This window comes from Echiichthys vipera (genome assembly GCF_963691815.1).
Source record: "Echiichthys vipera genome assembly, chromosome: 8".
Classification (NCBI taxonomy): Eukaryota; Metazoa; Chordata; class Actinopteri; order Perciformes; family Trachinidae; genus Echiichthys; species Echiichthys vipera.
In genome coordinates this window covers 10136686-10150616 of record NC_139833.1, presented here as the reverse complement: position 1 = coordinate 10150616, position 13931 = coordinate 10136686, and the positions used below count along the sequence as shown (strand labels likewise).

At 44.8% G+C, this 13931-nt stretch overlaps 1 protein-coding gene across 1 annotated transcript in view; it reads right to left on the bottom strand.

The window, feature by feature from the left end:
* Nucleotides 1-13325, bottom strand: part of cadm4 (cell adhesion molecule 4) — a 151980-nt gene extending 138655 nt beyond the window's left edge. The window contains exon 1 of the mRNA XM_083918408.1: nt 13054-13325. Coding sequence (XP_083774534.1) covers nt 13054-13126 — 73 coding nt within the window. The 5' untranslated portion in view covers nt 13127-13325. The remainder of the gene's footprint in view (nt 1-13053) is intronic.
* Between the last annotated feature and the right edge of the window lie 606 nt (nt 13326-13931).

Here is a 13931-nt window from a genome sequence, read left to right as displayed (position 1 = left end):
TCCCACTGCGTGCCTCCCTCCATCCATCCCACTTCTCTGTCCTCTCAGTGGCAGGTCATGTAAGGTGGATACAGCCACTGCCACATAATTTTCAGGAGGGTCAGATTGCACCGTTTTGCTCCCATTCACCACCCTCCCCCGCTCCCTCTATCCATCCCCACCCCTGGCCATTCTCGGCACTTCACAACTGGATGAGCAGAGCGGCAGCGGCTACCTACCTGGCTCTGTGATTGACTGCATTGCTGCTGAGCGCGCCTCACTGTATCTGTGCCGTGTTTATTGCTTCTTTCACCTTCGCAGTAATTGAGTCCCTTCCCCATGCAAAATATGCAACGTCAGACGGGGGGGTGTGTGTGTGCAATAGTCTGTCAGGGGTGTGTGTACGTGTGGGAGTTGACTGACAGGCTACATAACTCAATTCAGCAATTCTGAGGGAACCTGATGGCTGTTTTCGTGTGTGTGTGTGCGTGTGCGTGTGCGTGTGCGTATGCGTATGCGTGTGCGTGTGTGTATGTCTGTCTCTCTCTCTATCTGACTGACAGACCTGTATAGAGTATATTGTATGTTGGAGTATATATGTAGACTTCTTTATAGCTCTGGAATTGTACAGATGAGAACATTGCATATCTCTACAACAAAGGTGTGTTTAGGTATGTGTGTGTATTGAATTTGAAAAAAAGTACCCAAACTATTTAAAATATACAGTCTGTTACCAGGAGCATGCGTGATTATGCACACATTTAGACGTAGGCTCAGGCTGAGCTAGTCAGGAGTGTGATTGGCATGACAAAAATGCCAGGACAATGATGCATGTGTATGTGCCTGCATGTGTGAGCAGAATACTACTCAGCCTCTTTTGAACACACACACAACTGTAAAATGGCCAATATGCCAAGTACAGGCCAAGTAGAAGGGGTGACTCATGATATATAATGGATATAAGTGAGATAAAGTGTCACAGAGGTTAAGGGAGAGAGATGGAAAAAGTAGAGGAGGAAAGATGAGCCTGATGCAGTGTGTGTGTTTGTGTGTGTGAGCGACAGCCCGATCACAAGATATTGGTTGGAAGTAGATGAGGGAATTAAATATGAAAAAATGTTAAACTCCATTTTGCCGCAAATAATGGGAAAACGTAGTTATGCATAGCCATCAGGAGTAATACAAAGGATTGAGGGAGCAGAGAGGAGGGTGCTGGAAGGGGTGGAGAAGATATAGAATTATATTAAAAAAAACAGTCATGGGAGCAAGAGGAGATGGGTGAGAGATGAATGGAGATGGTTTGGGGGACTGCACGGTCTCTGAAGTGCACGTACAGTGAAAATAAGCCTCCACCTCCAGAATATTGCAGTGCAGCATATAAGTAAAAAAAAAAAAAGCGCAGTTCAGCAAGCCCAGAGCAAAAGAGACAGGGAGAGAAGGTAAATCTGGAGGTATGGTGTAAAGGCAATTGTCTATAAAAAGAAAACAGAAAGTTAAAAGTATAGGAAGGAAGTGGAAGTAACTTAATCCGAGAAACAAGAACAGTGGTGGGAGAAGAGGCGAGGAGAAAACAAATATAGTATTGGAAATTAATTAATGCAGCGTGTGTAAATGGAAGGAGAGTGAGGAAAATAAAGAGTCAGACAAAAGGGAAAAACCATTTTGTCTATGCAAATGAGAAGGGGAAAGCAGAAGCACAGGCGTTCAAGCTGGCCACCTGGGCCCTGTCAATCCTCCCTCTTTCCTTTTCCCCTCTCCCTTCCACTCACCGTCTACCTCTCCACACTTGGCCCTGTCATCCCTATAGCCTGCGGCTACGGTAAAAGAGGTAGATAGGAAGAGGAAGCAGGAACGGGGTGCAAGCCGCAGAGAGACAGGAGAGACTGTTAGCCAAATATCCATCAACATTATCCTGGCAGCGACCCCCCATTCACCAAACTCTGCCTTTCCAAATATCATTGAGTCTCCCTGTCGTTGCACGCTCTCAGTCACAGTTGGAGCACATTCATGCAGACACATGCACCTATATGGCACATAAATGGAGGGTGTGCATGGGCATGGGTGTTTGCATTTAAGTACTAACATGGTTAGATGTAGAAATACAAGCACACAGGGAGGGTGTAATCGCAGGGATAAAAAAAGGCTTTTGAGTGATCGTGGTGAGTACAAACACAAAGACACTAAGTCACCACTGAGGCCCTTGAACCTGCTGGAGAATTGGGAGTGAAGGATCAGAAAGGCGGGAGGGGGTGAGGGAAAGAAAGACAGATGGAGGGAGAAAAACAACATATCACAAAAGGAAGAGAGGGCAGAAGCAGTATAGTGATCAAGAGTTAAACCAGGTTTTGTTTGAGAACAAAGGGCAGTAAAGGGTGTTATATGGATAAAAGAAAGAAGTCTAAAAACAGTGTCTTTTGGCATTTGTGAATATGTGTGTGTACAATCACCAGGGCCCTGTACTACAAAGCAAGTTCGACATACCCAGGATGTCTTTTGGTATCTGGCTTCACTAACGCTAACAACCGCAGTGGTCACATAAAGGTGGTTATGAACTCAGTCAGTCAAACGGGGTTTCCAAATCTAGAGCTGAACACATTCACATGAAAGGAGCGGGGTTTGCAACATTTTATTGAATTCTGCAGACAAGCACACAACAAACAATATAACAGTTGTAGAGTGTGTCTGCTTTAAGGTCAAAAAACACACAGACAAAAACAAAAACCAAGCATGAACCCCTCTATCCCTCCCAACAACACATGCCAGAGACAGTCACAATAACCAACCAAGTACCTGAATGACATGTAACATAAGTAGATAGGTAAAGTAAAAACAAACAAAAAAAACTAATATCAAAAAAAGTAAATAAAGTAATTCAAGAAAGAAAAAAAAACAACCACACTAAAGGGGGGGGGGGGGGGTTCTCTCCTTCCAGGCACTAGGAAGTGTCCTCAGCATCATCAGGAGTAACAGTAAGACTATTACTAATAAATGCCAGCAGTGGGTCCCAAGTTTTATGGAATGCTGTCAAAGGAATGCCCTGTGTAAACTAACTAACTAACTAACTTCTCTAACCTTAGACATTGTTAAATTTCACATATCCAACTATTATGAGTCATTTAAGGAGAATGTTACGTCTGGCGAGCAGGGTGGTAAAGGCCATGACACGCTATGTGTTAAAGGGCAGATTTTAGACGGAGGGAGCCCAAAAAGAGCAGTCAGGGAATTTGGTTCGAAATTTGTGTTAAGAGCCTGTTCGAGGATTTGAAATATATCGCACCAAAATTCAGCAATCTTTGTGCACGTCCAGAACATGTGCGCATGGTCGGCTTGGGGCTGCTTACAGTGGTTACAAGAATCGCTGTGACTAGGGTATATCTTAGCCAATTTAGCACTGGCTCAAGCAGCTGACACATATCCCTACGACAACAATCTATACAATTAATCAATCTAATAAATATACACATATCTCTCTGCCCTCCTCTTTCATGATCAGTAGGTGGTGCTTTATACAGGTTGATTTATCTCCAACATGACCTGCTCCCGCTTCGCAGTACAGGCCTCTGGTGTGTCACTCTAATTGTCAACACTATCCTGGGGAAGCTCATATAAAAGGAGGCCAGAGAGGGTACATGGCATTTAAAAAAGGCACAGAGCATCAAGACCCAACTCTGCAGTAAATAAGTTTGGAGACTACAAAAGGTCTCTACAGTCTCCAGTGTACAATGTAATGTTTGCAACCATGCATATTCAATTTTGAGTGCATATATAGGTGTGTATATATATATATAAACATACATGTATGTGTGTGTGTGTTCGTGTGTGTGTGTGTGTGTGTGTGTGTGTGTGTGTGTGTGTGTGTGTGTGTGTGTGTGTGTGTGTGTGTGTGTGTGTGCGTGTGTGTGTCTGAGCCTGTAACACGGCCAGAGATTTATATACAAGTCATCATTTGGGATCAACCTTCTTTTTTAATTACCTATGGTTTATGTTTGTTTTTAATTTCCCTATAAGCTCATAAATCACTTTCCCCACAGCACCACTCAAATTCATCTTCATGGTAAATAAGCATCAGTTATAATTGCATATACAAGTAGTTGACACCCCCCACCCTAGCCAGATAAAATATGTATAAATAAGTGATGATAAATAAATAAATATATGATAACGTTTATTTATTATACTACACACTGCTAATCTAATCAGAATTTTAGCTTCGGGATTCTGAACCTAAAAGCCGTTGAGGCAGTTAAGGATGTGATTTGCTAATGTGTTACTTTCCTGACTCATAGCATCAAAGTTGACAGAATTAGCTGAAGTCATCTAGACCGAAACTGATTAAAATATATGGCACATTTATCATGATTTTTAATAAAGAATTGCATTCACAAGCATGACCTTTATTCAAGTTAACGATAAAATAATAATGAGAAAGTCAGCATTAAGTGTAATCGAGATACAATGTTGAAATTGGTCTTTTTATGCAGTTGGAAAACTATTTCTGAATATGTGATTAAACTTTCAATTATCCAGAGTAAAAAATATTCAGGAAAGTTGTGCAAAATGTCTAATTGTTCTTTGTGACACATTTGGCAGCGCTATCTAACCGGTGAAACATGAACCAGATATGGGCAACGTCTCTTCCGTTATCTCAGTTGATCAAATCCTGACATTGATAAATTAGCTTCTGGTCATTTCTGCAGACTCAAACTTCCTCATATAATCTTCCCTCAGATTGTTGAGCCTTCATCTTTGTTGGCAGCCTCAATTTCCTGCCTTACGAAGCATATATCAAGTTTCGCTTCATAGTGCTTTGACAAAACCTCCAACCTCATACCGGCTGCCCCTTTTAGACAAGCATCTAATAAAAAAAACATATATCGTTATTGTATTGTACGCTTTAATGACAAGAAAAGCCCATTCCAAAAAAAAGCAGAATCATGGGTCATTTTGGATCAGATATAGAGTAAACTGGAAGCTTGATGATTTAAAAATGAACAAAACTTCTCCGATCAATGGGGGGACAGATGGCAGCCATCTTGGCCCTTAGGAAGAGAAAAAAATAATCAAGAATGAAAGAACATCCCCCCACAGCTTTCTTTTATTAGTTTCTCAAGCAATAAAGTGTGTTACTGTATATGCGGTTAAGAGGCAACAGTGTCGTGCTGTGTGTACCGCACAGCTCTCAAAACTGTAGGATCTATATTAGAGACACAAAAACCCCTTGCTGCCCATGGCTACAGAGGCCACAAAAGCGAAAAATGACTTGGGTACTGACCACCGAACCCCACTGGCCTCTGCAAGTAGCTTCACAGCTCAGTTCACCAGCGGGTGACAGTTGCTATGAACCACCGTTTCTCCGCAACGGCACCCAATGCCCAAGGCTTGTGTCAAACTCATTCAGTATCACAGACTGTACGGGTGTTCCCATCCTCTACCGCAATGGCCAGGAAGAAGAGACACGGACCGTCTGCAGTCCATGATAACATTATTCAGCCAACAGATGGACACGGAGATAGGAACATGTCTGTAGACATGAGTCAAAGCACCGCTTCAGTCTGCTGGTGCTCTATTATGGGAGGGGGAGAAGGGGTGTACCTGTTAACGGCCATAAGGTGAATCAGCAGTCATGCACTTCATTGCCCCTTCAGCCGCACAGGAGAAAATGAATCCTGGGAGAGAATCAGCCAGAGCTTTCCTCAAGGTCGTTGGTGCTTGGCCACTTTTTAAGTGGCCTTGCCAACTGTAACAATCTCTGCAGAAACAATCGCAGCTCCAATCCAATTTGGCCCGGCTTCTTTTCTTCTCTCTTTACTTCAGTGCAGGCGACTGCATAGCTTCACTTTTGTTTTGCCCTGTTGAAAGCAGAGCATGAATTGATGACCTTATGAATCTCAAAAGAGCCCTGCGAATCATTGCGGTAAATCTCACCCCAGCACATTAAGCATGACCGCAGGCTTATTCCTCTCATTTTTCCCCTTTCTTTCTTCTTTCTTTGTCCATCCCTCTCTCTCTCTCGCTCACTTTTTTGCCTCCTACGGGCGCCTGGGGGTCTTTAAGAGCAGACAACGTCTCAAGGATTGTTTTCATGTGCTTCTAATTAATTACCTATAATTAATGGTTGTTTACGGTTTGCTAATGAAGTGGAACAAAGCTTACTTCTCCTGATGGTGAAGCGCTTGTCTCAGGCCTGAGAAAGAGATCAAGTTTAGCCAGGTAAAGTCAAGGGACAGCTAGCGTACAGGGGTGTCTGGGAAGTATCATGAAAGCTGCAGTAGGTTTTTTTTTTTTCCAACAAATCACAACAATCACTTGGCATTTGTCCAGAATGGAGTTGGGGGCAATCTGAGTTGGATCTATTGGCAGCTGCTGTTATCACTTGTCTTTCATTGAGTGACAGAAAGCGTTTTTAAAGAGCATACAGTGAAGCAGAATGAAAGGTTTTCTGTAAAATAATCTTGTGTTCTGTAACACAAGATAATGTGACAATCTTTTGCTTCTAAATACATTCTTTGTATGCAGTCTGCTTTTTTCTCCCAACTTGAAATATTCTTACAAACTGCTTTAAAGATCAATTCTAATGATCTAATCAGGTCTGATTAGAAAATAAAACAATTTACCCCCCAAAAAATATGCCCTTGCTGAGGTTTCTGCAAGTGACACTTCCACTCTACCATTGGCAGATGTGATTATAGCTCAAATGAATTCGCCACTCATGGGAGAGACATTTTGAGTATGCTAAGATAGAAAAACTCATCTGAAACCTCTTCAGCATTGTTGTGTCCGCCTTCGGAAAAACTATCTGATTTCCCAGTAGATAGTGCACTGCTTTGACTAGCAATTTTCAGCATCCTACAATCTCATCAAAGCCAACCTATTAATGGCGTTGATACGAAGAAGGATTCTAAATGGCAGACAAATGAATAGCCCTGTGCGTATGTGTGGGTGTTTAATTCTCTGAGTTGAAGCACCGCATAGCTTCTCTCAAGGTGGGAGGACTGGCCGTGAGCTGCTGTGAAACAATTTCAATACTTGTTTGCTGGTGTCTGTGCGTGCACGTGTGTGTGTGTGTGTGGGGGGGGGGGGCGTGAGGGTGTGTGTGCATAATACTGTGACCTCATCGATCAAGACACCTTGTCTCTCTGGTGTGGTCACCTACACAGTGCTTGCCCTCTCTCTGTCTTTATCTCTGTGTATCACCATCCATCTTTCTGTCTCCTCCTCCTCCTTCTCACCTGCATCCTCTTCTCACTTAAGCAACCTGTACTTTTCTGCTTTGGCCCCACCTTCTTAATCTCATCATTCCCTCCTTCCTCACTTTTTTTGGCCTTCTAAAACTGTCATTCGGCACAGCAGGAGTTTTCTCTTTCTGCCTCGGCTTGCGTGTGTGTGCGTGTATGTGTGTGTGTTTACACCCTCCCATTTCAGAGCTGGAATCCTGCAATCATTCGCTTGTTTGTTGGACTCCTCTCTGCCTGACTTTCTCCGCAACTCTGCTCCTCTCTGCTTCACTAGTCTATGACGCATGCCAGTGGAGCCCCCCTCCTCCTCCTCCTCCTCCTTCCTACACTGTGCAGCCAGCCATCTCTCCCCCTCTCTGTTTCACTCTACCTCTCTGACCCCATCAGTCCCTCTGTGCCCCAGCTAAGCCTGGTCACTCTTCATCAGCTAGCCTTCACTGGACACACAGACCTCCCAAGGGTAGAGGGAAATGGGGTCTTGTTGGCAACCTCCATGCCCAGCCTTGACAGTTTCACCTGTGTTTAAGTCTTTTACTGATCCTCCTTACCCCTGGACCGGCAACTTATTACCAGCCGTCCCCTCTTGTCTCCACACCAAGTCTTCCAGATGGGATGTGTATTAGCCTCCACACTGGCAGAGTACACAGTTTCACAGCTCTTCAATTTTAGGCATATGCCCTTTTCAGCTCAATCAGCCTCTCTCGTCCAATCACAGCTAGTAAGGGGCTCCGCCGCAGCGCCTGAGTGGGGATAATCACCTTGGTTACCGGCGCTACTGGAAGCCCCTGTCTGGCCAAGTTAGCGCTTGGCCCTGCGGGAGCTTCGGAGACAGGTGTCACCGCAACGGGTGTTAAACTAGCCCAGGGCCAAGCAGGAGGTATAAACGTTTACTCTTAGTCATGGAAACTGTGGCAACAATAGCAAGGAATGCTCACCCCATGCCGTTAGTGTTTTTTTTTTCAGTTTTAGGATCCCCTCTCTCTCTCCCCCCATCTCTGTTCCCTGGACCGCAATTCAACTTTGACTGGCTTAAAACATTAGTACACCATGTACCCCAGTAGGAAGAATACATAGCAACTGCCTTTGTGTGGAGTGCCAAGTAGCTGAGCGGAGGGGATCGCTGTTTACTGATTTCACACTCCCGTGGCAAAGACAAATATACAGCAAGAGGGGTCAGTGGCTGGAGAAAAAGCTGCTGGCTCAGGGGACATCAGGTCACAGTATGGGAAGCTGCACCCTCGGAGGGCGTTTCTCTGTAACACTGAGCCAATCAGATCAGATGAAGTTAACAGCCCTGGATTGATTGGCAGGCTTCTGATGCCAGCAAATGGATGAGATGTCCTTGGCATCCTGCTCAGCATTAAAAAACTTTAGCTTCAAAGTTGGTGAAACGCCAGTTGTTCTCAGAGAACGACACATAAGGACGACATAGATCACCATTATGATAATCACAAGCGGCACTGTCTGGGGAATAGTAATGGGAAGGAGATGAGGTGGCAGCCATAAAGAGTGTTTCTACATTAGCGCGGGCCTGATTAGATTGATAGAAAGTTTCACTAATGGACAATTAAACAAATGGTCAAATGAGATATAAGGCTTCAATTACCAATTGGTGTCTTCATGTGCCCCTTTCAATCATTATGCCTCGTGCAATCTGTTTATACATAAACCTCTTTGTGAGGACAAAACATAAACTGAAACAGTGCAGCAAACAGGAAGTGAAAAGGGATGTGTGACGGCCACGTCAAATAATGTGTCCTTGAAGTGGACGAGACTTCGAGTCGAGTTTCATTTCCCCTTTATTTCCCTTTCTAAGTCGAAGTTAAAATAACATAATTCCTGGACCTAGTCTATAATGCTGGAGGGGGTTATTGAGATGCAATCACTGTGTGAAACAACAGCAGCTCAAAACAGGGAGTTATGGATCGCACTGAAGACTGGAGGGTAGATTGGGAGATAATTACTGTAAAATACATCACCTGCACTAAACGGTGAGCCTAGGAACTTCTTCTGCTTCTGAGTAATGGACCTATAAAAGCCTAGGGAAGAATAAAACCAGTCCACACTAATCTCCGTAACTCTCTCAGTCATGACTTGCCCAAAAAGCGACACAGTCCAATTTGTTTATGGAGCTTATGTTGGAGCAGTTGCTCAGCTGAGATAGTGGGCCGCCCTGTCAGGACCCTTTACGACTGGATCGGGTGATCAAACAGTGCCTTGCACGACAGTAGTAGGCAGCAGTTTGTTTTTAAGGCTAATTTCAGCTTCTCTTGTGTTGACGGGCATGCCAGCACCGACTGCCAAGTTCAGCTCATCCAATTATTTAGACCTACAAAAGACAGGCAAACGCAGAAGAGAGAGAGAAAAAAAAGGATGGACGGAAATCTGATTGTGCGCTGAGCTCAAATACTGTATACACCGTGAACCAGCAGATGGCAGGGCAGAGAGCAAGGAAGGGAGGTCTCGCTCTTTTTAATTAAACTGTCGACAAGTTTATTTTATTTTGGGGGTGAATTATCCTCCAAGGTTTGGATCAAAGGATAAAACTTGGCTTATGCTGTGAAGACTTTTTCAGCGCATTAGAGAACAAAGCAAGATGCTGAAATAGCAATGTGGAAGAAAGTAAAAAGGTAATCTTAACTCTAGCATGATGCAAACGGCGTCTGACAAGCATCAAAAACTGCAATTGGGCTCAGACAAACTCTTGCATTAGCAGTCCTCTTCCTCTGTTCAAAAGAAACCAATGTACTGTGTGTGAGCTGTCTGTAGGCTAGGTGTACGTGTATGTGTACACCTGTGTTTCTGTACCTTTGTGTGTGCTCATGCGCGTCCATATTTTTTGTTTTTTGTCTGTACAGCATTTCCCTTGATGTTTGTGTTTACACGCCAGTCCTCGCTTCTGTGACTCACAGCGACACTGATTTATGCCTGGCCTCTGCGTGTGCGTGTGCGTGTGTGTGCGCGGGTGTGTGTGTGTGTGTGTGTGTGTGTGTGTGTGTGTGTGTGTGTGTGTGTGTGTGTGTGTGTGTGTGTGTGTGTGTGGTCTTGCACACATATACCAGCTATAATTGGTATTCAAATCTCTTCCCACAAGTACGTCCAACTGCTGCCGTTTTTCAACCTCCAGAGCCCCAGCCAAGGTCCAAACAGCATGATGGGGAACAAGCTCAAAACGGATGGCTCTCATTGCACACAATCAAATAAACAAATGGAGGTGATTTAATGCATTCAGTGATAAGGCAGATGGTAATGGAGGCATAGGAGAAGAATAGGGAGGAGGTGGAAGAATGGAAGAATGTCAGAGATGGAGGAGTGCGTGGAAGCGATTATGGGTGGGCAACCAGCAGAGGTGGAGTTAACAGCATTTGTTACTGTACGTGGGGTTTAAGTTTGGCCCACAGCTGTGAGGATCAGCCACCCCCACAAAGCCATGCACTCAGTGCACTAACACACAGTGCTGAATCTGTGTGTGAGCGATTGTGTATGTGTGTGTCCCTCAGGCCTGCCCGTCAGACACACTGTGAAGTCTTTCTGCCTTTCTTCTACTCTTTCTCTCTCCCTCGCTCTTTTCTGCCTTTCTTGGTCCCTCCATCTTTCCATCTCTCCATCTCTCCTTCATTCTTCAAAGGAGGGCCAAGTCTCCCAGCCCGGCCATCTTCACAGCACCCTCTAAATCTAATCGTCTGCTCATCCGTCTATCTGCCCAATCAATCTGTCCATCTCCATTCTGGCATAATAACAACCCCCATCGCCGCCCACCATTTCTCTCCTTTTCCCTTTCTGCTGGATTGGTTTTGCCATTTTTCTCTGTGGAAGGAAAAATGACCAAGACATGCCGATTTGTTATCAGAAATACATTTTTTAAACGCATGCATAATATATGTGCATCCGTACAGGGTGTTCAGAAACAGACCATCTCTATACTTCCTTCTCTCCCTTCTTCTTCCTCCTTCCATCCCCCTGCCTGTAACAACGCTCCACCCCCTGGGCCCCCTGTCTCTCCCGGCCCCTGTCAGTGGCTAGATTTATGACAGTGATCAGCGAGCAGCCCCCAGCTGAGGTTGCCTGCAGCTCAGGAAAAACCCGGCACTGTAAGCAGCAAACACACACACAGAGACATAAAACACACACACACACACACAGAGACATAACACACACACACACACACACACACACACACACACACACACACACACACACACACACACACACACACACACACACACACACACACACACACACACACACACACACACACACACACACACACACACACACACACACACACACACACACACACACACACACACACACACACACACACACACACACACACACACACACACACACACACACTTTAGCTAGACTGACATACAAACTCCAACACGCTTATGCATAAATCAACCCTCCACTGATATAGGAGCAGACATACAAATAGATCCATACAAAAACACACAAGAGAAGAAATCAATACACAGGCCAATGTGAGGTTGGCATCAGTGCAGCCAGTGCAATTGCTATGTGGAGCTATGTGGTGATCTCTAAGTAAAAAGAGACATCATCACAACAGCACAGCACAGGTCTGACAGTGACAATGTCCAACCCAGCACTTAACCCTTTCACTTTCTGAGGTCAATGTAAACAAAGGTGCCAGAGAGCACCACAACCACAGCACACAAACCAATGAGGAGACACCCATCCATGTGCACTTTCTTGTTGTCATTCCTGCTCAGTCAGAATCACTGAAGCTTTGGGTGGGATTTAATAAGGTTTGTTACGAGACAATATTTTAGCACATCCAAGCAGATGGCACTAAATACCATGAGGCTAAAGTCGCTCAGAGTCATGATTGAGCCAAATCCCTATTTTTGCAGCAGATGCACTTGTTACAGGGTAGTGACCATGAAATATATTGTGCCTATAAGGGAGCAACACAGGACTATCCCAGGCTGAAGGGTTCCAGTGGGGAGAGTTAAAGCAACAGAGGCACTGCAGGTGACATTACAAGGCTTTGCAATTGATTGTTAGATGTTATTGCATCTGATAAGAGGAGGGCTTAGAGGTCCTTTCACTACTGCAGAATAGCAAAGCAGCAACAAACACCACTGCTAGGTCTAGTGTGTGTGTGTGTGTGTGTGTGTGTGTGTGTGTGTGTGTGACACAAGCGTCTGGTCCACTGCGGGCATTTGTAAGAAGCTCTCATGTGGCTGTCATGATATTCAATCGGTGCTCTCTACGTGCTTGCCATGGCTGTATGCACATGTCTCCGAGTCCGAAGAGGTCCGGTCCGGTCTCTCACACAGCAGCTATGATTCAATAACTCCAAACAAATAAGGTCTGTCCAGAGAAAATCATTAAAAATGCCGTTAAGCACGGGTCAACAGTGCACGGGATGACTTCATAAAACAATCTTTGCGATGGCAAAAAAAAAGTGACAGCGAGCCTGCGCCTTTCACTTTTGTTTCATTATGGAGGTGTTTTGGAGTCTTTCCGTAATCGAGAAGTGGTCAACACATGACTCATACCCCAATTAGCTATAGGCTATGGCTGTAGCCTTGTGCAATGGGCTTCGAGTCCAATCACCCTGTGGTGAATACTAACAGTAGTCCGCAGTATGGTTGTAAACTGGTTAAGACTGCACGTGTTTGTCCCGCGTAGAGCGCCTCTTTCCATTTTCGCTGCCTGACAGGTCAGAATCAGCCCGGTGCTTTGTTAAGCGTTATTCACCTTCTTCTTAGAGGACTTGGGGCAAACTTACACGGGCAAGCCAACACACAAGGGCGGCTTGACACTCTTTTCATTCACATCACACTCATCCACTCGCTCCTTCGAGTCTTACCAGTGCGCACCAGGCAGGCGACGGTGATGATGGTGAGGGGGAAGCAGTAGTTCCACACGGTCCCGAAAGCCATCGTCGCTGATATTCCCCTCTCTGATCTGTTCCTCAGTATTCCTCTTCCTTGGAGAAATCAGAGTGACATGAACCCGCAGGTTCACTCTCCGACTGCGCCTTCAGCGTCTGTGTTGAGTGCGCGCGCGTGCGGACTGTGCGTGAACGAGTGTGTGTTTTGTCAAGCGCTCAGTGCGTAGTGACAGGTCTTTACATAGTAGGCTAACGCTCCCTCTCACAAAAACACACACACACACACTTTCTCTCTCTGAATGCCTGTTTATGGTGGCCTGGCCGGTTTTTCTTGATTACTTTACATTGTAAATATATTTAAAGCGTGCCGTTAGGGCGGGCACTGTGTGTGTTTGCGACCAATTGCAGAGAGCAGGAGCAGGTGGAGGGGGTGTGCGGATGAGAAAGAGGGGTTGGGCTTTTAAAAGAGAGGAGAGAAGGGGAGGGATGAAGGGACGCATCTTCCAATTAATTGAAATCAATTTGCTCTAAATGTGATTGATAACCAACATTAATTTCCCGACGCAAATAACCAATTTATTTCAAATTCAGACTTATGGACCTAAAAGGATGCGTGGCACAGTGATTAAGATGATGAAAATGAATCTAATTTGTATTGTTTGAAGAGACACTAGTGTTGCATTCATTTATTGTATTCAGAAGTCGAAATTATTAATCAGTACATAGGTTTGTATTAGGTCTTTATTATGTGTGCTGATGCATGTCAGCAGTTAGGCGGGCTCACCTCTCCCACATTTTAAGGCTGACACGTTGGCAAACAATGTCTTATTATTATTGTTATTATTGAAACTGGA